Source organism: Lichenostomus cassidix, chromosome 2 (genome assembly GCF_008360975.1).
Source record: "Lichenostomus cassidix isolate B80296 chromosome 2, HeHo_3.0, whole genome shotgun sequence".
Classification (NCBI taxonomy): domain Eukaryota; kingdom Metazoa; phylum Chordata; class Aves; order Passeriformes; family Meliphagidae; genus Lichenostomus; species Lichenostomus cassidix.
In genome coordinates, this window is record NC_139482.1 from 52,025,405 (window position 1) to 52,047,916 (window position 22,512).

A 22,512-nucleotide genomic window follows, 5' to 3' on the forward strand; every position below is an offset into this window, starting at 1 on the left:
AAGTAAGATATTCTATACCCTACATGCAGCAACACTGAGAAAGGAAAATGCTCTGTCTTTTCTTTGCAGTCTGTAGGACAGATGATTTCAAGTGTCCTGCCAGTCTTCAGGCCAATGCTCATGGCCACAATTGGTAGAGGCTGTAGTAAGTGTATTAGCACCTGGGAAAACAGCAGCTCAGTAACAGATGAATTCCCAGCAGAGATATGGTGCAGGCAGTCGGTCTGCCTACACAGGCAGTACACACAAACATCTCTAGTGATCTGAATGGATTGGATTGGATTGGATTGATCAGGTCATCATAGGATTTATCTCTACTTATTACTTAAGCTGTAATCAGTCAGGTCACACTAAAATTGAGAATTACATTCCCAATTTCTTTTAAAGTATTTCTTTGTTTGAATCTGCTGTACACTTATTTTCCCTTAAATCACCAACAGGTTTGTACTTCAAAAACTCCTGGGCTGTAATGCTGTCACTCCTGGTATTACAAATACCACTGAGAGAGCAAGGCGTTTGGACAATTCAGACTGCATTAGGCACCTTGCCCAGTAATGACAAAAGAAAAAGGAAGGAATGGAAGGTGAAACTGAAAGTTATTGGTCCAACTGGCTGGCTATAGGTGCTTATAGCCAACACACAGAGGAAAAACTACTATGGAAGGAGAGCAAATGGGCATGGACAACTTACGCAATGGTAACAATAACCAATGCACTGCTGCATAAGCTTGGTTTGCTCTTTCTACCTAATGTACTGCAATTGCAGTAACTAACTAGCTTCTTTACATCTTCTGGTGGGGTTTCACCAACATCAGGGGAATTGTAGCTGTAACTGTCTCATGAAATCAATTTCATTTGTCGAGATGCTCAAAAACACACTCAGGTCACATCCCATCCATGATTCTGTAGTTTGTCTGTTTTAAAACACAACCCACAATGCCAAGAAGGTCATACCAAGTATTTGCAGGCAACATGTTTTAATTCACTCACCAGGTCAAAACAGAATTTACAAAAAAATATTGTAAATGAAAATATTGTGTTTATTAATTATCACCAGCAAACATTACTTTTTTGGCAGTATTGAGAGCAGAAAAAGAAAGTGTATTAAACAGAGCCAAGAATGAAGTTTTGAGACCAGAGGAGAAGAACAAGCTGTCCTCCTGGTTTAAGTTTTTCGATTTTAAGAGGAGAGATGTTGATTCCAGGATGGGTTTGCAATAGATTGACCTGTGGGTTTGGCTTTTTCCCCCTAATGCCTCTGGGAATTTCTAGTCTGAAAACCAAACACTTGAACTCTTACTTGCTGTGAACTGATATCACCTCTTATAAACTAATGGATGCACAGACAATATTAAGCCCCTTGGTTTTCAAATAGAGATCTTTAACTAGCACACTTATATTCCAAATCTGAAGTCTCAAGTAGACTCTGAAGATGAACAAATTTACTTCCAAGAAAAAGACCAGTATAAAATGTGAATTTTTACCATGTCAATTTGGTCTGACAAAGAAACATACATATGTGCATGTACTTGCATGTCCATCTATATCGTGCTGTTGTGGACATCCAACTGCTGAGTGCACCATTAAGATTCCAAAAGAGACAGATTTATTTCAAGTATTGTGGTTTCATAGTTTTAATGGTTCATTTTTCCACCCCTCTACTGGCTTGGAGAATATACGTACCATAAACTGACAGTCATGACCTAAGAGAAGGCTGGCAGATGCTACTTTGAGTCAGCTGCCAGCATACAGGAATCTTTATGTCAGCCTTGACAAGACGTGGTTTCTAAAATTAAAGTGTTTTGAAGGACTAAGTAACTTACAGTCAGTGCTCGACAGAAACTGCTAACAAATTTTTATCCTTTTAAATATTTCCCAGCATTTAGACTGAATGCCTCTTCCTCACTAGCTGTCAAAAGTCTGATTCATCTTGTTAAATCCAACAGTAAAACTCCCACTCAGTGGGATCTCAGTGGACAGAGACCACACCTACCTCTTCTCATTTTCCATCCAAGAGAAACAGACATCTCAGCTGTAATCTGTTCCTTGCACATCCACATGTCACTCAGTCCTGCTGCCCTTCTCCAAAATATTCCTAAAGCTCCTGCAATCTTTCTGTTTGAAAATATTCAGGTAAAGAAAAAGATCTGCTAAAGGCACTACCAACTGGATTTATATTCTACAGCACATTACATGCATAGGACAGCTAAACAAATAATTTATTGATGTCATAGAAATATTACTTGTCATTTCACTGCATCTCAAATGCAATAAATTTAGAAAATTTAGAAAAATAAATGGATCTGCTAAAGCAAAACCAGATTCTATTTTCCACACAGAACAAAATGTAGATGGGCTAGTCCAGAGGCAGAAGCTTTTACCTTTGTACATATTATATATATTTAAAAGGCTTTCACTGAGTCATTTGCTAACAGAAGAAAGCACAATATGAGATTTTTAATTTGGTACAGAAGCTCAGCACACTTCGTAGAGAAGAAGTGCCTGCTAGCAGTGCTACTGTTAAGGCTGTGTCAGGGGGCTCATTATTAACCCAGTTTTCATGGTTTCACACCTCAGTTAGAAGACACCCATGTGCTGACCTTAAACCACCATAAAAATTTCATCCCAGTAGCAATTTATTTAGTTGCTTTTTCTTCTTGTAAAAATGCAAAGAGAAAAGGGAGCTAGATTAAATTTTCATGCTTTTCTATAAATATATACCAGGGAAAGAGTTAATAATTTAAAAACAGTGAATTCTGACACTTCTGGCTGAAATCCTTATCCTATTTAACAGCTGGCTCTCTTGACTGCAGCAGGACAGGATTTCAATCTCTGAATTCTGGAGAAGTTTAGATCCTGCTGCCCACAGAGCTACTCTGCAAGACCAAGTGCCTTCTCCTGTTTAATTTGTGTCTTTCCTAAGCCTGTTCTAGTTGAAATATAATGCAAATTAGCTCAAATTCCACTGAAAGACATGGGTGTACATTATTACATCTGGGCATTGTCACACTTCTCACTGTTCTGAGCATTGCTAAGTGTTTCTGATACAGCTAGAGATGGGATCTTTTGAAATATATGTTCTAGAGAACAACTGGAAGCCCCTTCTGGAGGGCTGGTCACACTTGTTGAAAGACACGCATTGCACAAATCAACACTGGTTTAACCCCTGTGCCTTCCCCAGACATAACAAAGACCTGACAGTGTTATGTATGTATGTTATGATGTGTACAACACAGCCCACCAGGGATAAAAGAGCTTCACTCTGCTACTGATTGAGTACAAGGGAGACTTTACAAACAGTACTGACACTTTAGTCAATATTTTTGAAAAAGGACCATCTTTTGCAAAACAGTTGAAAACTGGCATGAGTTTCCAGTGTAAGGCTTTAAACTGAGACTTCAGTTTGAATTGACTCTGTCTATGAACCCTCTGCCTTTCTGAAGTAGAAACGATCAGAAATTTAGTTGACCTGCTCCATTGCCTCCTACTCTTCAGCAAGGACAAATCAACATACTTGCAGCTGAGATGCCTCCTGGCTCAGTTGCATTTTCTTTCCCTCAAATGTTTAAAAAAAAAAATTGAATGGAAAATCAGCAGGAACCCACATAAAAATTCCGTCTGCTCCAAAATGTGATAAACAAAAAACCCAAGTCAGGGGCTTTCTCACAACTGTGCCCCACACATCTTAAGTTTCTATGTAATGTCAACTGATTCAGCACCAAACGCTTGCCTGCATTAGCTAGCCTACTAACACACCAGGGCCTTTAGGACCAGCACCTAGAGATGATCTGAACTACCAGGGTTGGAGCAAGTTATCCAACAATTACAACTGATTACAAATCAGCCACTCCAAGAATGAGGTGATGAGAGATGACTTCTGACTGAGTGTCAACACAGAAAACTAACTGAGACAGTTAAACACTACAGCTGACTCTGCTGGGCTGCCCCTGAACTGAGCCCTTACAATCCAACTTATCGCTATATGCCTTTTCTTTTACATTTTCACCTTAATACAAAAGAGATACATGGTGAGTTCTCCAAAGTGTCAGGAGGAGTCACGGAAAAGAAGAAAATCAAGAAAAAAGTCAAAGTATACTGGTATCAAAATGTATTACTAATTTTTGTGACATGCTATGCAGCTCACAAAGGGAAAAGAAAATGGTGACTCTATTAGCTATGAAGATTTAAGATTCCTTACAGGAAGCACATAAAGCTTAACATAATACCCTGTAAACAGGAAAACATTTGAAATCCTGAATCCAGAAGCATGCGAGTTACAAACACCACTTATATGTAAATCAAGAAACCCTAGCAAGCGTAGGGAGGGAAGGAGTTTTGTATGTCTCCACAATAACGGCAATCTAGGGAGTTTAATCAAATGCCACTTTTTGTGACTTCCCAGGTATCTCTGGAGTAACCCAGAGCTGCGAGATTACAAAGTGATACTTTGCCCCCTGGAAGTACTGCTCAGCAGCTTGCATAACCAGCAAGTAGGTAGGAAGACAAACTAAGACTGAAATCTCTACAAGCTCCAGATGGACCTTGATGCGTTTCAAATCCACAAGCAAGTAGGCTTACTTTAATGGAGGAGAAGAAGAGAGGCAGAACGGCATTCACACACCTGTAACCCCTGTGCTAGACAATGGAAGTGTTAAGAAAGTTTTCTGTGTGTAGATTATTTTTTTAAGCCAGAGACAGGAGAGAGAGGTGTCCAGGAGATATGGGCTGCACCAGAGGCTGCTTCCCTTCCCAGAATATGCCTTCTGAGTGGGACCCTCAGAAGCTTAGAGCTCTTGCCCAGGAGCTGCCTGGGAGAGTGCTCTGGTGCTCATCTATATCAAAAAGATTGCACATTTATTCTGAGCCCCTTTTCGCCCTTGTGTTTGCACTTTCTGCCTTGCTGGTTTTGTACTTCTGCCATCCAGAAGTCTGTGTCTGAGGGAACACTGTTTGCAAATTCCAGCAACTGCATTCACAGCTCAAATTCTGATACACATGCATTACCCAACTTATTTCTTACCCCATCTACAGCTCACGTTTGGAATATTTCAGGAATGTACTTCATAATCTAAATCAATACTGTTTCTTATGGTGTAAGTGTTTTTCCTTAAAAATATATGCCATTTTTAGGATTTTTTTAACATTTCCTTTTTTGATCTTCCAATGAAAGGAAATAATTGTTGAACTCGAAGTCTGTTGAAGTATCCCAGACATGAAAAAGAAATGGGTGAGGAAAAAACCAAAACTGAGAGGCATAGAGAAAGATCATATTTGAAAATTAAATATTACTTTTTCCACTTTTAGATTTGGGGCCCAAAACACGTTTACATTTAGGGTCAGACAGGATCTAGAGCAACCTGCTTTGACCAGACAACCCAAGATCATTGAATGATGGTATTAACACTTTTCTTTCAGTATGAAGAAGCCGCTAAGAGGAAGCAAGATTACCAGTATATGCAGCTTAATCATGGGAAGCTGTCTTAAAATGGCCCCAAAGTGAGAAGCAATCGGATCTGTAGCTCTTACTCTCAATAGTGGGTCTAGAGCTACAAATGAGCTGTGACAGCTCTCCCCAGGTGGGTAAACAGATCACTTCCCCACATCACTGCTTTCTATTGCTTCAGAAGTGACCAAGGACCAGGCACACAGCCTCTGCTGCCAGGGAAAAGGGAAGGGTCTGGAATAAACACTGCTGTCTACTCTGAGAAATCTTACTGTAACAGCTGTTTTTGGTAAAGGAGACTTGGAAAAAAATCCACAGGCAGGACAACATTTAATGAGAGAATGCATAATGAAATTAACATAGATAATTTAATGGAAGAGGAAAGACAGGAAGAAACATCCTTATGTAAATTTAATTAAGTAAACAATTACAAATAAATACAGAAAATACAGCAAAACTATCTATTTTTTAAATACAGCAAAACTATCTATTTTGAGGTTGGTGGTGTTTTTTTGTTTTGCTTTGTTTTCAATCGTGAAAAGCTATTAGCACTGAGATACAGGAAGAAATTATACCTGCTACTGATTGGGTAAAGTGAACATCTAAAGTATTGAAAGGGCTGGAAAAGAGTTTGAAAGTATAAAATACTATTTGTCTGAGGCCCTCAAGATCCTATTACCAATATCAAAGATCTTGCAGAAAGATGTTTCTGCTGGGCAGAAGTGTTTGAACCCTGCAGGGAGATTATAATTCATCCCTGATGAATTAATCCCTTCCATTCTCTGAGAAAGTCTATTCTGGGTATAGATGCTATTCTTCACATCTGGTAGTCCCTACAGCAGGAAACCTTGGACCAGGAGTAAGGCAACAACTGGGCTGGATTTACTGGCCAGTTAATGAGAAAAAACAATTATCAAAAGGTTTCCTGCATCATAGGTGCACTATTTCAGAAGCAGGATGAGTTACTACAGCACTACACCACAGATATAATTCTGCCTTCCTCATGGAAGGTCAAGTAAGTTTTGTCTGTCGAATAAAACTATCCAAACACTGTTGTATGAGTTGAATAGATATTGCCATAACTACCAGAAGGCATGAGAAACATAGTGGATGACTGAAATCAGACAATAAGATGGCAGGGGTGCAAACAGATTTCTGAATTAGGTGAAGGGATTTATCTCCCTTTATATTGAGATTTTCCTGTGTCCTGCTGGACACGTAAGAAGAGCCCTGAGATGCTTCACTACTGCAGAGATTTATAAAAGAGCCTCTCTAAGAGAAAGCATGAAAACATGAAGCAAACTCACTGCCTCCATAAACGAGGAAAAGTTTCATCTTTAATACATGTGCTTCCAGTTCTCTTTTGATCCATTACTTTCACAGTATGCTTTAACAGGATTACAAAAAAAACCCACAACTGTAAAATTCTCCAAAATTAGAAATTATAAGTTATTAACGCTATCTACTAAATGCAATACTTTTATGTTATGATTTATTTGATAAGAAATCTGAAACAAAGCTTGGTACTTTACCACTCTTTTGGAATAAATATGACCTTTTGATGCATGTGCTGGTACCCTTCCAATAGCAGCTGCTTCCCAATTCCACTGCATTTGTCTTCTGTTTTCCACGAAAATAAAACCATGTGTGCCAAAGTCTGCACTGGGCAATCTGGACATGGTGGTCCACAAAAGGTTCTGGGGCTGATGGCACAAGGGCTGCATGCAAGCAATTCTTACAGAATTCAGTGGCAAATCACTTGGCTTGCAGCAAATTCAGAAACACACCCAATAAAATATTCAAAGGAAGAGCATAGGGTGCATGGAGCTAAGGGAGGGGATCTGTCTTCCGGGGCAATTCCACCAAATCCCTAGACAGCTTTATCTGTAAAAAACTTTCCAGAAGCATTTAACAGTGGCAAAGACTAACTGTTTTGTGAGTTGGAGGTGACACTGTAATCTTTTGCTGTCAATAGCAAAAAGATTATCAATGACAAAACAACATTATCTAAGTTCTAGTGATCCATTATAATAAATCACGTGACTTCAACACCCGTTGTGCAGAATACTGCACATCCAAAGTTCAAAGCAGAAAAGCAATAGGTGTCTGTTTAGGCATTTATCAAATACTAGGTTGGATGAGAAAAATACATCTACTAGCTGCACTACTGGGTTTCAGGAATCTCTTCATTTCCTCAAGTGCTCAATGATACACTGGGTGATACCAAAGCTGAAGCACAAAACACAGTGCATGTGCAGGAGTTTTGAATTTAAAGCAAATGGCTGAGGATACTGATGGAAGACCAAAATGAACACGTATGTGAGCCCATACTTTCAAAGTTTGGCACCTACAGATAGTTCAGATTCCCTCAGACCTGAACTAAAACTTAAGTTAAATGTTACTGCATCTTCCTGACCACTTCTTTGGGAATTAGATGATGTCCAGCCTCCAAAGCATTAACACAATGTCTATCCTTGTTTAAGGTTAAGTGGCTGAGAAGAGTCCATGTAAGCTGCGGTCTCTGTGACAGGGAACTAGGGCTTGGTGAAGAGAGACTTGCTCTCACATCAATGCCTAAAATCAGGCATCATTTATCATTTAAAGCTTTCTGGTTCATCTTGAGAGAGCTTTTTGAAACTCCTATTACCAACCTATCAAAACTCTCACCTCAGTCTTAGCTTTGTGTAAGCAAAGCCTTTGTAATTTCTCTAAGTGCTGCCATGAAAAGCATGGGGCAGGTAGTGTGGGGACCAGTGAGGTCCCCGCCCCAGCGCGGTGTCACCATGCATAGATGCTGCACCACAGACATCTCCTTCCCTGTGTGCGAACGAAAATGCAAACAGCTGTGATCTCCACACTACAAACAAAATATGTCCAAGTGTCAAAACAAGTTGTGGAAAGGGAGAGAATGACAAGTCTCTTGGTTAAGCTACCACAGTGTAACCATGCCAGAAGGTGAGAAATAACTAATGCCTTGCATGGATTGACCCATTTTTCCATTTATGATAGGTTGTTGCCTACCATCCTGGCACAGAAAGACTTTGTAAGAGGAAAACTAACAAGAAATGCAAGAAAGGCAAAGATTAAGGGGCTGACCAAAGGATCCCAAGTACAGGGTTCTTAAGGAATCTAAACATTTGGTTTCAGACTATGCTTGTCTTCCCAAAGTTAAGCTTGGCTTAAGTATGAGTATTAAACTACTATCAGGATAACAGGCCAAGGAAAAGAAGGAGGAATATAGAAAACTGTGTAGGGTGGTGTAGTGATGAGACACGGACACTCAGCTTCTTGTAGAGAGAATCACTTTAATGCAGCTATAGACATTCTTTTATACTACACAACTAGATAAAACTTTTATACTGTGCTAAAAATATTCCAGCTAAAATTATACTTGTTATCATGCTTGTTAACTGAACAAACACACACTGCCACTTCCCCTATCACCTCTCCTGTGGTGTCCATGAGCTGTTCTGACCAATGAGGATTCCGCTCAAGCGTTTATCACTCAGGTACTTATAAAACTTGGTTTTGCCTGCATGTCAGCTATACTTTTCCCAAAGTGCTTAGCAAAAGTGAGCAAAGGTGAGTTAAAGTGAGCAAAGGCTTTTTACTTATTCTATAAGACTTTTCTTTGTCTGCCACAGGGTGGAAGACAACCAAAAGCATCAATAAGAGTAATACATGTGCAAGGAGATGAAGAGAAAGAACCCTGAAACAGTGGTATGTCTTCCTTGGAGGAGAGGCAAGCCATAGATGCACTTTTTGGGGCACATGTTCCTCTTATTGCTTCATATCTGTTTTTTCCCTGACACCTTTAATCATTCTGCTTCTAAATAGTCTTCACCCTGTTGAAGATGCTCCTGTATTGCTCCAGTTTTTACCATCTGTGGACTCATGAATGTTAAAGTCATGCAGCATGACTGTAGGTCATGCTAAAGGGTATATCAGGATGGACTTCAATAGCCCTACATACTCTTCCATGAAGTGAAGGGTACATGACTTGAGAGACATTGTGGTAATGAAAATGGAGACAGGAAATTGTTTTAGTGGGCTGGTCTTGTCAACAATTTGTTCATAAACAGGAAAAAATTGTAAATACTCCAGCTTCATTAAAGCTTTTATTGATATGAATGTGCCTTATTTGGATATATTCAAGGCTAGAACATCCTTCAATTATTTGTACTTTGAAGGCAGCCTTTATATCAGATTCCTAAAGATATATTTTCTAGAGAGAGCTCCAGATGAAAGGGCTGATTGCCAGTTTGGGGACATTTCTGTACATAATCCATAAATGCACAAATATACCACATATATTGACCATAACATAGAATATACATCTTCTATCTGAATACATACCAGGATCTCTCAGATCTCTGACTTTAGTTACACCTTTTTTTTACCATTATTTCCCTTCTAGACAAAAGGAATAAATTACTATAATTTCTGTTTTCTGCATGGCCTGTCATCCATCTTTGTTATAAAAAATGCAGGCACAACAACAGCAACAAATTTAACCAAACAACTGCTGCATAAGCTTTCACATAAAAATGCCACACAGATGACTGGTTATGCTTGGAAGTTGCTCTTAGTTGTCAGGTAGTAAACAATCTTTAGAGATGCCTCTAGATTAGGAGGGGTCCCAGCTATCTGGCTATCTTCAGTGCAGTTCTGAATAGTGTCAAAACTTTACTCATCATTGTAAGGATATGCTAGTTTGATACAATGTTTACAGGATGATGCCGCACCGCACCTCATGAAATAGTCTTTTGGACACCCTCTCTCTGTATTGCTGTGTAAGCCAAAAAGCGTGCCAGAAATTGCAGTGCAGCAGAGCATATTTCCTTTCCTGGAAAACCCATTATAGGCTGGTTCTTTCACTGCAGTGCTCTCCAAACTTTAACACAAGTACACATCCCGAGTGGCACAGAGCCTCTCTTCACTACTCCTTCCTCCCCACAAACTCTGACCAGTTCATGGCTACAGTGTGTGGTAACTGTTTATCACTGACTGTCAGAAAAACCCAAATTGCCAGACTTCAGCAGAAATGCAAAACTGGCTGTGGTACAGCATTGCCTCTGCAGCTGGTAGGGCTTTTTGTTTGCTGAGTATTAATAGGAGATAAATTCTGTTCTGCTGGCATTTGGAAGCAATTCCCTCTCTGGCTCATACCAATTACCTATCTATCTGACAACATTATGTTGCAAGTTTGTGACATGCAAAGTGGAAAGGCGTACCCTTCCCTGGGAAAGGTACTAGTCCTTTTCAAGGTGAAAAAGTAGATTGCTAAAACAAACAAACTTTAAATATCTGTGGTATCTGAAATGCTGCATAGGTAGATGTTAAAAAATTATCTGTGGTTTGAAAACTGACAGGACTCTGTAGATGGTCTTAAATCAGACTATCAGCAAATTCCAAAGCAACACATATTTTGCCCGAATACCCCCCAAAACACAGAAGCATGTTCCAAAAAGAGAAAACTATTTTGCTTTGTCATTGAACTCACACAAAGCATTTTCTTAACTGGTGACATTTTCAATATACCTGAAAAAGGAACCCTTAAAGACTCTGACTGGGCAATCCACTAAGAATACTATGAAAGTATAGCTTCAACAACAAAGCAACATGTGAAATTGCGGAATTTCAGTTTTATAAAAGAAGTGCAATTAAGGCAGAAAATGGTGGAAATTTCTTTCCACGTCTTCCTTTGTGCTCTCCACTCCTGATGCACTTTTACTAATCTCTCACAATACATTACTAGTTTCTTCTACCCATGTGCACAATTTCTCTCTAGTGTAATCCTGTAGGTTGGTGGTTTTGGCCAGTAATTATCATTACAATGGTGTTCGATAGATTTCCACTGTGATAATCGGCTGCCATGAAGAAAATAAGTTTCAGATGCTTTTGCCACCACTCATTCCTATTCTAGGTCCCTGCCCATTGTGTGCAAGTTATTATTTACAGTGATAAGATGTCAGCAATCTGTTAAGTACCTAAAGAGTGGTTTTATGTATAATGACTACAGGTTACATAGTCAGAGCATCATATTTCATTTGCTTATTAATTTTCCAAAAATGCAGGAAAAAGAAGGATAAATAACTGTAGAATGTTAAGGATTTGAACAAAATGCACCCAAACATATTATATATACCTCCACAGCCAAAATATAGAAATGAGTAATAACCTTCTATTTACTTGACCTCATTTCTAATGCTTCTTTTTTCATATTAATGGGAATTTCACTGTTGCAAACCAGCTAGTCTTTAATACCTTTGATTTTTCAAGTTGCCCCAAAAAGCTCTTTAATAAAAAAAGGCTCAAAGATGTATTTTTATGCTCTTTATGTCAGACGGCTGGCTGGTCACAGCATAAGGGTAATTTCCTTAAATGTGGTACAAAAACATTGTGTGGGAAGTCCTACAGTCTGTCAGCAGTAGAAAAACTTGGACTTCTGAGGCTGGCCAGGATGATTCCCATGGTCCCCCTATAATAAGCCTTATACAGTAGCATCACTAAAAATATTTAACCTTTAATATTTCAAGGCCAGGATACAAACCAATCTGCATGGGGTGCCTGAAATTTTTGAGAAATTTAAATTCTCTATGTAAGGCTGATTTTTTATTTGGTCATACAGTGATCTCCCCTTTATCATTGCTCCCGGACAAACACTGCAATTGATATAACATTTTCTGAAGCAATGTGTAGTTGATAGTCAATATTGACTCATGTGGTGAAAAGATACCAAAGTACAAATAGTTACAGGAAAAGCAAAAGCAGAAATTAAGAGCTGCTTTTATAAGTGAGCTACTCTGTCTCATTGAGAATTAATGCTACAATCAGGAAGACTCCAACCAATAGCAAGTAAAGGGAATAATAACAATGTATGGGAAAAAAAACATGGATACCTTGAAAATAAATTACCACACCTTAGCTACATTTCTTAGATGAGTTTGATTTTGATGACCAGTATCTCTCTGATCCCTGCAAATGTTATACAGTGAAACATATGATCTTCATCCAAGAAATAAAAGTCTGAAGGAAGATTGTTTACACCATCATCTTTGGCTAGAAAATACATAAGGTTTTCAGACACCACAGTTTTTAACATAACATTTAATCAACTGTAAAGCTGTGTGCTTTCATATGTAAGTCTCAGCAATGGGCAGGAAGCCTCAAATATGCCTTTAGATATATAAAACTGACATACATCAACATTCTTCACTGCTTTAACTTTCCACTTCAGTAGTCAAGTGGCTCTCAGAGTATCTGTACATGCTGTTATTTATTACTTCCTACTTAATTTTCTTCTATTTTAATTTTGGACAGGGCAATGATTTGTTCTTGATGAGTGCACTGGTACGTAATCTCAGGGCTGACATTCACAACCTAATGGTAGTCGCATAACAGATTACCAAGAGGCAGCAACTCATTAAGTGTGGGCAGCTCAACTATGGTGTAGTACAACTTAGTTCCAAGCATCAATGAAGGATGGTTATGCTAATTTGCATCTTCTTACAGTAGGGCAAGTGAAGAATGTACATGCAATCAATTAACAACAGCTATTGTGTCTCAGCTAATGGGGGCAACCTATTAAGCTGACATAATTCATTGTGCAGTTGAGCCCTCAATGAAAAGTGCCCACCTAAAGAGGCTTCCTCCTAAGCACTTCTCATGTTGCCTCTTTGTTTTGCATTGTGGATTAGGCAAGGAAGCTACCAGCAGTCTTGTCACTTTTCTGCCCTTCCTCAGTAATCCAAGGTACTAAGGTCTCTTCAAAAACCCAGTCTAGGATTTTATATCTCCTTCCCACAGCTCTTAACAGATAAAAGAAAGTATGATCAGTCTCATGGCTCAAAGCCCCTGCAAATTAGAGCCGGCTTTAAAGGTTAGATCCTGTAATGAATTTCTGCCCCAAAACCAAGATAACTGAAAGAACCCAATGTTCTTATATGTTAAACAGTTTCCCATCCATGTATTATTCAAAACACAGGACATAAGCATCCTGTATGTACTGTAGACATTTCAGCAGCTCCCTAAATTCTTTAGAACAACATTCTAAGTTTAACACTAGGAATTACAGACCATCAGCAATACTTCATACTGGAAAGAGAGAACCTGCTTCTAGGACTCAGCATCTGTAAAATGTTTGCATGTAGCACCCTTGCCGATATTTAAGATTAAAGTCATATACTGAACAAGTATAACTCATGTCCTTTACAAATCCTTTAGAATATAGGTTATATCAAAAACTCCTTTGACTGCTCTCACATTTAGCAGTCTTAGACAGATATACCTGTCAAGCAATTTATAAATGCTTTTACCAAACTTCTGAATTTTGTCCAGGAGGCTAAGGCAGATCATTAGAAATAGGGAGTTCAATTGTGCAACTGAAATTGCTGCATGCTATTCTTCTTTATGCTTAACTCCTCCTTAAGGATACACGTGGCTCTTTCACCACAGATGTTTTCCTATAGATTTCAGTCCAGTCTTTTGAGTAACCTATTTCTTTCTCCAAAGATAATAATGAATTGCATTCACAATAACACATGTAACTCTTTGAAAAGAGGAAGGATTTGAATGGTCAGGGAATTGGGATAGTCAAGGTTGGAAACAGTAACTTGCTGTGTAAGGTACCGAGTACTTTGCAGAAGCAAATTCACTGTTTCTGTATTTTCACTGCTAACAGGGTGGAAAAGAGTTATACTGCATTGCATCAAATGCCCTGGGTAATATATTAATATAATGAGGAACAATTAATTTGAAATCAGTGTACCTTGCTGCAACTACATATAGATACACTTTTATTTGTCTAGATGATAATTAGAACTTGATCCTTTCTACTTCTGAATTCACCTGAATCTGGCAGAAGCTGGATGTACCATGAAGTTTTCCAATTAAAACCTAGTGTGATTCTTCCTGGAATGAGATTGTACCCTGACTTCCTGTTTTCCTTAAAAGCATATTAAAGTTAATGCAGCTCATTACTAATGATATAGTCCAAATAACAGCAAATTGAGTAAAACACATATTCATAACTGTACTAAAAAACCCCGTAAATAAGTCAGTGCCCACAAAATTTGTTTGCAGAAACGGTGGGTCACTATTCTAGCAAGTGTTTCAGTTTCTGTCAACACATTCAAAGATTTTGGTAACATTTTTGGCCTTTCCAAAGGAACACATTGGGCATAAAAACATCATAAAAACAACGGTAACAGCTGAATTGTCTTTCTACAGTGATTGAATTATACCATAGCAGAATTGAAAAAATACTTACGCTCCACAAAGTAAGAGCTGGCATCAATCTTCCAGATAATTTGACCACGATGAGAGCCATTGACACCACGGTTCTTGTAGTCCAAAAAGTTTTCAGACAAGACCTCATCTATAAACAAAGAAGATTGGTCTTATCAAGTGCCTGTTACGACAACATGCACAGCAGAGAGTAAGGCTAAAAATACAGGCTTTACAGAATATACTAGAGCTACTAGAGATCTTGGCATGACATGTTGAGAAATCAGATTTATCAAACATTTCTGTTATTTAAAAGTTCAGATTTTCTTAAAAATCACAGCTTTCCCTGAAATCTAATTTTAAAAAAATCCTTACAAAATTCTTAAAACTGAAACCATCTGCCTTAGCATGGATAAACCCCAGTCAAATTAAACATAATTATCTAGTTGTAGGAGAGAACACACAGCCCCGTTGCACCAACTTTTCCCTTTAAAAAGCCCCACAGAAAATAGTCACATGCAGATGTCTGTACTACACTCACTTGTATCGCAACAGATGTGGTTATTTCTTGCAGTGTACCATGAGGGACAATTATTTGTGAGGGATGCCACTCATGGGGTGCCATCACAGCCCTTGGCCTCCAAAACCCAATGACTGACAACAAAACGCTGTCCATCTCACAGACTTTGAGCCACCTAGCAGCTGTCAGACTACCAGCCTGATCTCCCAAAAAGTCAAGAAATAATCTATAAAAATTAACAACATCTAAGAAGTTGCTGAGAACCAAGGCAGAGGAAGTGAGATCCCCTTGCACGCACAGGTGTGTGGGTAAATAAAAGATGGGCAGATAGAGCCTGAGGAATGGATTTCTGGTTGCTCACATGAATAAATTGTAAGTCTGCTTTCAAGTTTCATTTAACACTGCCTGAACAAGCTCTTTTTTAGACCAATCTGCAAACCCCACATGGTGTAAGTGTGAGCAAACACATCCCAGCCCCCAGGCAAGGGCCTGGTTCTGGACCCTCTATCATTCAACAGCTTAAAAACCAACCAGCAAGACTATGCTCCAATGTCAGGGCCAGGCTCACCGAGTTGCCACCTTACACAGGGCATTCAAACACATGAAAAATGCATATATTGCCACCTTGCCAGGCCAGCACTTATGGTTTTACTTGTCACTAAATACAAAAGGAGCAGCAAAAATAAAAAAGACATATGGAGACATTTACAGTTGGTCAGAGGGGAGTGGGGCTCACAGGCAGTGGGCTGTGGGAGTACAAAATGGCTGTGAACCAAAGTGGCTGAAGCAGCAACCCAGGATGGGCTGGGCCATGGCCTCATTGCTCCAGCTTCAGTGGGATGAAATGGATTTCGCATCTGTGCTCTGACAAAGCAATAGGCCACACGCAGGGACCAGCCAGCAACTTCCTGGGTTTTTGCTCTTAGCAATAACAACAGTTTTAATTTGAACAGAGCTTTGTACAAATGTGCTTTAACAAACTCAGCCTTGCTACAGAACTAGTCCTAGGTGGGTGCTGAGACTCGGTTCTGAAGCCAATTATGTTAATTAATAGTTGTGCTAAAAAGTGAGAAAAAATGCAAACCACTCAATGTGACATTAAAATACATCAATTGTAAACGCTGTGAAGAATTGACTTTGTTATTACATACATCATCCAGAAAACAAAGATAATGCCACACAACAAGGCACACCGTGCATGAGGACACACTGATGGTGTGACTAACTGCAGAACAAAAGGGGCAGCCCAACAGACAAAGCTGAGAAACCCAAACGACTATCACATAGGAGACTAAATTGAAGGAAACTACACTTCACTGAAAGAAGAAAGCAGCAAACAGATGTCAATATTGTCCCATTGGCTTTACATAGTAATGCTCTTAAGGAGGAAGGTGAGCAGGTACGAACACTGAACTCTTTGGTGTTATTCTGTTGAGGAATTTACAACAGAAATCCTTCTAATAAGGTCATGAACAATTGCAGCAGATAATTATAAATAGCAATGCTGTCTTCAATAAATTTTCCCTTTGCTGACTAGCTAGTTGTCAGGAATTATGTCACCAGCTGTGTTTCAGGCTCTGTTTTGAAGTACATGTCTGCTGTAATCGTTCAATAGCGAAATCCTCTGGTATGATTTCTGTTCTTCCTTTGTACTTTATAGTTGGTTGCATCTTCTTTAAAGTCCAAATTATATATCTAAAAAAAGCAGGTAATACCAACTATTACTCTCAGAGGTCTGGTTTACTTATGAATATCTTTAGTAAATGACCATCCTGGATGGAGATTATCAAAGATTATGCACATCATTCTGTGGAAGTAGGAACATTATATACTTGCGAGAAGACTTAAACCTGTCCCTTTTGCTTTGGCAGGGAAAACACTTTATACTTAAAGGTGAGCATATACCAAAATGTTGCACTGAGCTGGTACCTGGCTCTCATCTTGAGAGCACAGAGAGTATCCCTCAGCTGCGACATGCTGCTCACTGGCTTCATAATTTGTGATGTTTATTTGTCACGTTTAGTCTCTGCAAGCCACTGGAAATGCTCCAACACCTGCCACCTTATTGTGATGCATGGGTAATTACTGTCCCTCAAGATTTATTGTTTATAAAATACCATGCTTGCTTAAGAAGGCTTAACTGAGCTGAACTGGATGGCCTTGCTGAAGAAACTGCAGGCATTTTAGGCCAGAGTTTAGTGGCACAGGAGATCTAAGAATCAGCTTTAAAATACTGTGTTCATAGGCATTACCTGCGGGGACCAGCTGGCACTTCCGCTGTTGCTGCTTCCTGCAGCTGGCACAAAGGCAGCATGAACTCTGCCACACATAACCCCTCTAATTTCACAGAGATGTTGACATATGCCCATACCCAAACTAAATCACATCCCTATTGCAAGCTGAGCCAGTGGGGATGACTCCAGAAAACCCTTTCCTCCTCTTTGTTGAAAATGTGCAGGAAGCTTGGAAAACCAGGCTGAATAAAAGGACCAGTATCCATCTGCATGTCCAAGGTAAAGACCATGAGAAGGGAACGATAAACAAGCCAGTCTATGGCTACAGCTGACAGGTGAGACCACAGGAAATCTGGAACAAGCTGCTCCCACTGTGTAACACCTGCACACTGCCTCCTGCCATGGAGGCAAGAGACACAGGTCTATGGGAAGCGTGTAGAGAAAAGCAGGTCCCCAGGAAAGGGATATACACATGTAGCTAGTCATGTGCACACAGTTTATAGACAGTGGCCACTGATGAAATACAGGCTCAGGCAGCAGAAAGGATAATTTAAGATGAGCTTATGGAGCTCTGCAATATGCAGGGCACCCAAATAGGAGCAGTGAAATTTTGTGTATAAATGCATTTACAAATGTCATGATTTAGAAATCAAATATGTAGATTGTTCTCACAGTCAGTTTTACATCCTGTCTGTCTCTCTTGAAAGAGCTACTTTCCTAATTCCAAACAAATAAAAATTATTTTTAGTCTAGTAGAAATTTATGTTCATTGGGATTTTTAAGCCATACAAATTTTATCTCTAGAAGAGTACATTGAGGTCTAAAAGGGAAATCTTGTTCTTTCAGTTTTTGAAGGTATGTATTTTTGGAAGGTGCAAGATAAGAAAGAAATATCCTCTGGCAAGTTAAAAATAGCAGTAATTGAAACTCATCAGGAGGTTGGAATGTATGAATATTCCTGGTCGACCTGTTTTAATTGGCAAGTGATACTATTCAAGGCATGCTATTCCCTGAGTGTGCACATTATGTATGTAGCACATTGACAAAGGAAACCGTGCATGTGAAATACAGCGCTGTTAAGTGCACTACCTCCACATGTATGTACATATATTTATCAACATTCGTCCCATAGGTAAGCAAATAGATGGAATGGTATGGTATGCTAAGAAGAAAGAGTATGAGCAAAGGAAAACAAGTTTTATTTCCTCTTCCTATTGAGAATCCCTATAACAAAGGAACTGACCTTTAAAACATGTTGCATCTTAATTCCCAAAGGTAAATGGTGAAATACTTTGTTTCACCTCCACACAAAATGAAGAGCAGAGTTAATGCTGCTCCCTTTCATATATTTCAGGCAACATCTAATGCCTTCTGACATTTTTCCAATGAAGCATTGTAATGCATCTCCATCCCTCTGTTTGTGAAATGCAATTAACCTTTTAACTAGCTCTCTCCTTCCTCTGCATAGCTTGGGTTTTGCTGTACTTGGCCAAAAGCAAACACTTGTCAATTGCTCTCAGGTCTGGGGGCTTCATTTCCCTGGGCAGTAGATAGCTAACTAATTAAGGAAAGTGTCAAATAAGGGAGTATTTGGGATGTGCTGCACTTTGAACATCCTTAGTTGCTCCTGGAGCTAGAGCTGGGGATAGTGAGGGTGTCTAAGGTGGGGAGCCAGGAGACCTGGCTCTCTGCCCCCCCTGCCCTTGGGCACACAGAAGTGCCAGCTGCCTCTTGCTGGAGTGGAGAGGTGGCTGCAGACCTGCAAGGCTTTTCTAGGACAGAAGCAGCAGCTCCCACAGACCTCCCACAGGCCCTAGAGGAAACAGGGAAGGTGATGCACGACCAGGAGCCAGGCAGCTGGCATCCAAATAGCAGCCAGAGGGTCCAAGGCATGCCAGAAGCAAATGACAACAAGTGCTTTGGGAACCAACAGCAATTCTGATGGACTGCTTCTCCTCACCAAACCAGATACCGCCAGGCACAGCCTTTTACTGCTAAAAATATTCTGTGCTGTCACTTCCATGCTGAACATCCCAATATACTTCACAAGCACTAGAGAGAGATAAGGAACCATGGCCACAAAAGAAAGCTATCTTTCAGATGAAAGACAGTATCCAACTGACAAAAAGCATGCTGTTCTTCAGAGGAATTAGGGAAAATGTTGATAAAGGCCACCCCTCAAAAAGAGCTGTGAATAATCTAATGGGGACTTCAAGCGCTGTCAGCAGCCTACACTAAACAGACAGAACCTTAGTACTTGAAAGTTTGCCTGAAATTCCCACAGAGAAAGAAACAGATAGTCAATACATCTTCCTCAGAAGGACTGATGGAGTTTAAATTACAAATAGCTGAGTGACCCTTTTGTTGTGTTTGGTTTTACTTAGGAGGCAGAAATGAAAAACCAACCCCCCTTTCTCAGACAGTATTTTGCTGATATCTATGACCAGGTTATCTTTGCACATTTTCAAAGACTAACAACTACAAAACCTAGAATAACATGTGCTACTTTCAAAGAAACCAATAATTAACGTGAGACAGGAATGCAATGCCAGATAGGTACCTGAACTCGGTACAGTTTTCCAGTCTCTTATCCATCACTAATTTGATGTAGCACTACATAATACAATACTTGCTTCCTATAAACATAATGTAATTATGGCACAAAAATAAAAGCTACACTTCATGTCTTGATCCCTTCTGAAAAAGAAATGCTGTACTTCTGAAATTACAGAAGGACTTATAGTCTTCAGCTAAATAAATCTAAATTAGTTTGAAATTTAAAAGTGTTTTGGTCAATATGTATGTCTGTATTAAGACATATAATGATAGCTAGCAAAATGCTTTTAAAAATAATTTTCTGTACCAAGAGGCTGAGTTCCAGTTGACCTGTTTTGCAACTAGCCCAGAAAGCTGCAAGAAAGGAATTTTGTAAATCACAGAATCAATTAGGTTGGGAAAGACCTCTGAGATCATTGAGTCCAACCTATGACCTAACACCACCTTGACAACCAGACCATGGCACTGAGTGCCACGTCCAGTCTTTGCTTAAACACCTCCAGGGACAGTGACTCCACCAGCTCCCTGGGCAGCCTGTTCCAATATCTGATCACCCTTTCTGTGAAGAAATTCCTCCTAATGTCCAACTTAAACATCTCCTGGAGCAGCTTGAGACTGTGTTCTCTTGTCTTGTCACTGGTTGCCTAGGAGAAGAGGCTGACTTCCACCTGGCAACAACCTCCTTCCAGGTGGTTGGAGCTCCAGAGTGATAAGGTCCTCCCTAAGCCTACTCCATGCTAAACACCCCCCAGGTCCCTCAGCCATTCTTCACAGGACATGTGCTCCAGACCCTTCATGAACGATCAATAAAATAAAATTATCTTGCAAAATAATAATAGAAGGGGTAAACCATAGATAAGCTTTGTCTTTCTGAAATTTATTCTCTTACCACCCAATCTATGACTAGAAGAACACAAAATTATGACTACAGCATCTGCAATTCACAAATTGAGCTTGTAGTGATTTGTATCAGGCCATCAAAGTGTTTAGTTCTTCAGTCCTTTAGTATTGCAAAACCCAGTCCTTGGAAGCTGTGCTTCCAAAGAGCTGTACAACACAAGCAGTCATTATTCTGCAGAAGAGAAGCTATTAATGAGAAATATATGCTGAAGATGAAGGTACCAATTTCTTATTTACAAAGATACCATATTTAAAAAAAATCACAAATAAAGGTTAGGAACATTTCCATTGACTTCAGCTGCTACACATTAAGCTCCAGTGTGGATAGAAACTTCACTGTTAATTCATTTGCCAATTTCTGCCACAGGCAATGAATATACTGCAATTTACAGTTAGCATGCCTCCTTCTCTAACTTCTTAGGGATAAGAGTTCTGGGAAACAAGGGCCTAATCCTTCATTGGTCCTGCAAGCTCAATTTGTATTTTAAGAGCTTTGCATATGCTTTTTTAAAGTACATGAATGGTTCCATTCTAATCCCACAAAAATTAGCCCCTTGCCCAGTTTAAGAAAAAAAAACTGGGAGAGAGAAATGTGAACAATGAGTGGAAAAGAGCAGTTTGAGGAAGACATGTCAAGAGAAAGACCAAAGGAAAGTAGGGAGATATGTAATAAAATGGGGAGTGAGTTGGCAAAGTTAGAACAATTCATGATCATGAAGGGCAGAAGATGGAGGCCCTAAGTTAAACTGCTTCAGGCACATAGAAAGGCAGGCATGGTGGATTTAAAACCTGAAGCAGAAAGAATTACACATTAAACCCAAATGACACGTCAGCTGCTCCCAAAATCAAGGAGTCTCAACTTTCAGCAAAACACTCTTCTCTTTGAACATCAAGTTTATTTTCAGGGCTGCTTATCATCCTTTATCACTCCAGCAGTCTCCAAATTACTGCTGGGAGACAACATTCTCACCTTTCATGACACCAACAACAATCAAAAAAGCAAACAACTGGCAGTTACGGAGACCCTATTAAATCTTGGCAATGATATGCCTATGGGTTTTCAGAAGGCTCTGGATGAACTATGGATCCAGTCCTTCCTCACTCACACTTGGGCTAACCACAGAGTTTGAGCTCTGTCACTCAAGGGACTTCCCTCTCTTTCTCTGTAACAGTGGAACCTCTGGCTAAAAGCAGAGCTGAGAGCAATGGGCTCTATTCTTCTGTCGTGTCCTTCAGATGTTTGGGAGCTGTGCTCCAGAACAACCCACCACTCATCTATTTCTCTCCTGTAACCACGAATCTTCTGCTGAAAAGGTGGAAGGAATGAGGAAAGCAATGAGGAGAAAAAGCAATAACAACTTGTGGGGACTAAAACCCCCACAGCAGATGTTAGGTTGCAGTGGGATGGGCATCTGTACAGTAATACTGGTGTCACTTGGCTCTGCATACCCTTAAAAGTGTGATACCACACAGCTCACAGGGCTACTTCAGCTATGCCCATGCCAGCTACAGGCTTCTGCTTTAAAGCTGCTGCACTTCCAGATTTGTTCTTCCCACTGCAGCAGGTGGACCACATCTGGGTGTCAGTACAGTAACAGCTCTACTTCAGCTATGCATTGCACAAACTCATTC

The 22,512-nt window shown here is 39.7% G+C and overlaps 1 protein-coding gene across 6 annotated transcripts in view; it reads right to left on the reverse strand.

The window, feature by feature from the left end:
• The window catches only part of HECW1 (HECT, C2 and WW domain containing E3 ubiquitin protein ligase 1), a 250,791-nt gene that overhangs the window by 133,425 nt on the left and 94,854 nt on the right, over window positions 1-22,512 (reverse strand). For all 6 annotated transcript variants that reach the window (XM_085051546.1, XM_085051545.1, XM_085051541.1 and 3 more), the window contains one exon: window positions 14,714-14,821. In XM_085051546.1, the coding sequence (XP_084907672.1) occupies window positions 14,714-14,821 (108 nt within the window). The remainder of the gene's footprint in view (window positions 1-14,713; window positions 14,822-22,512) is intronic.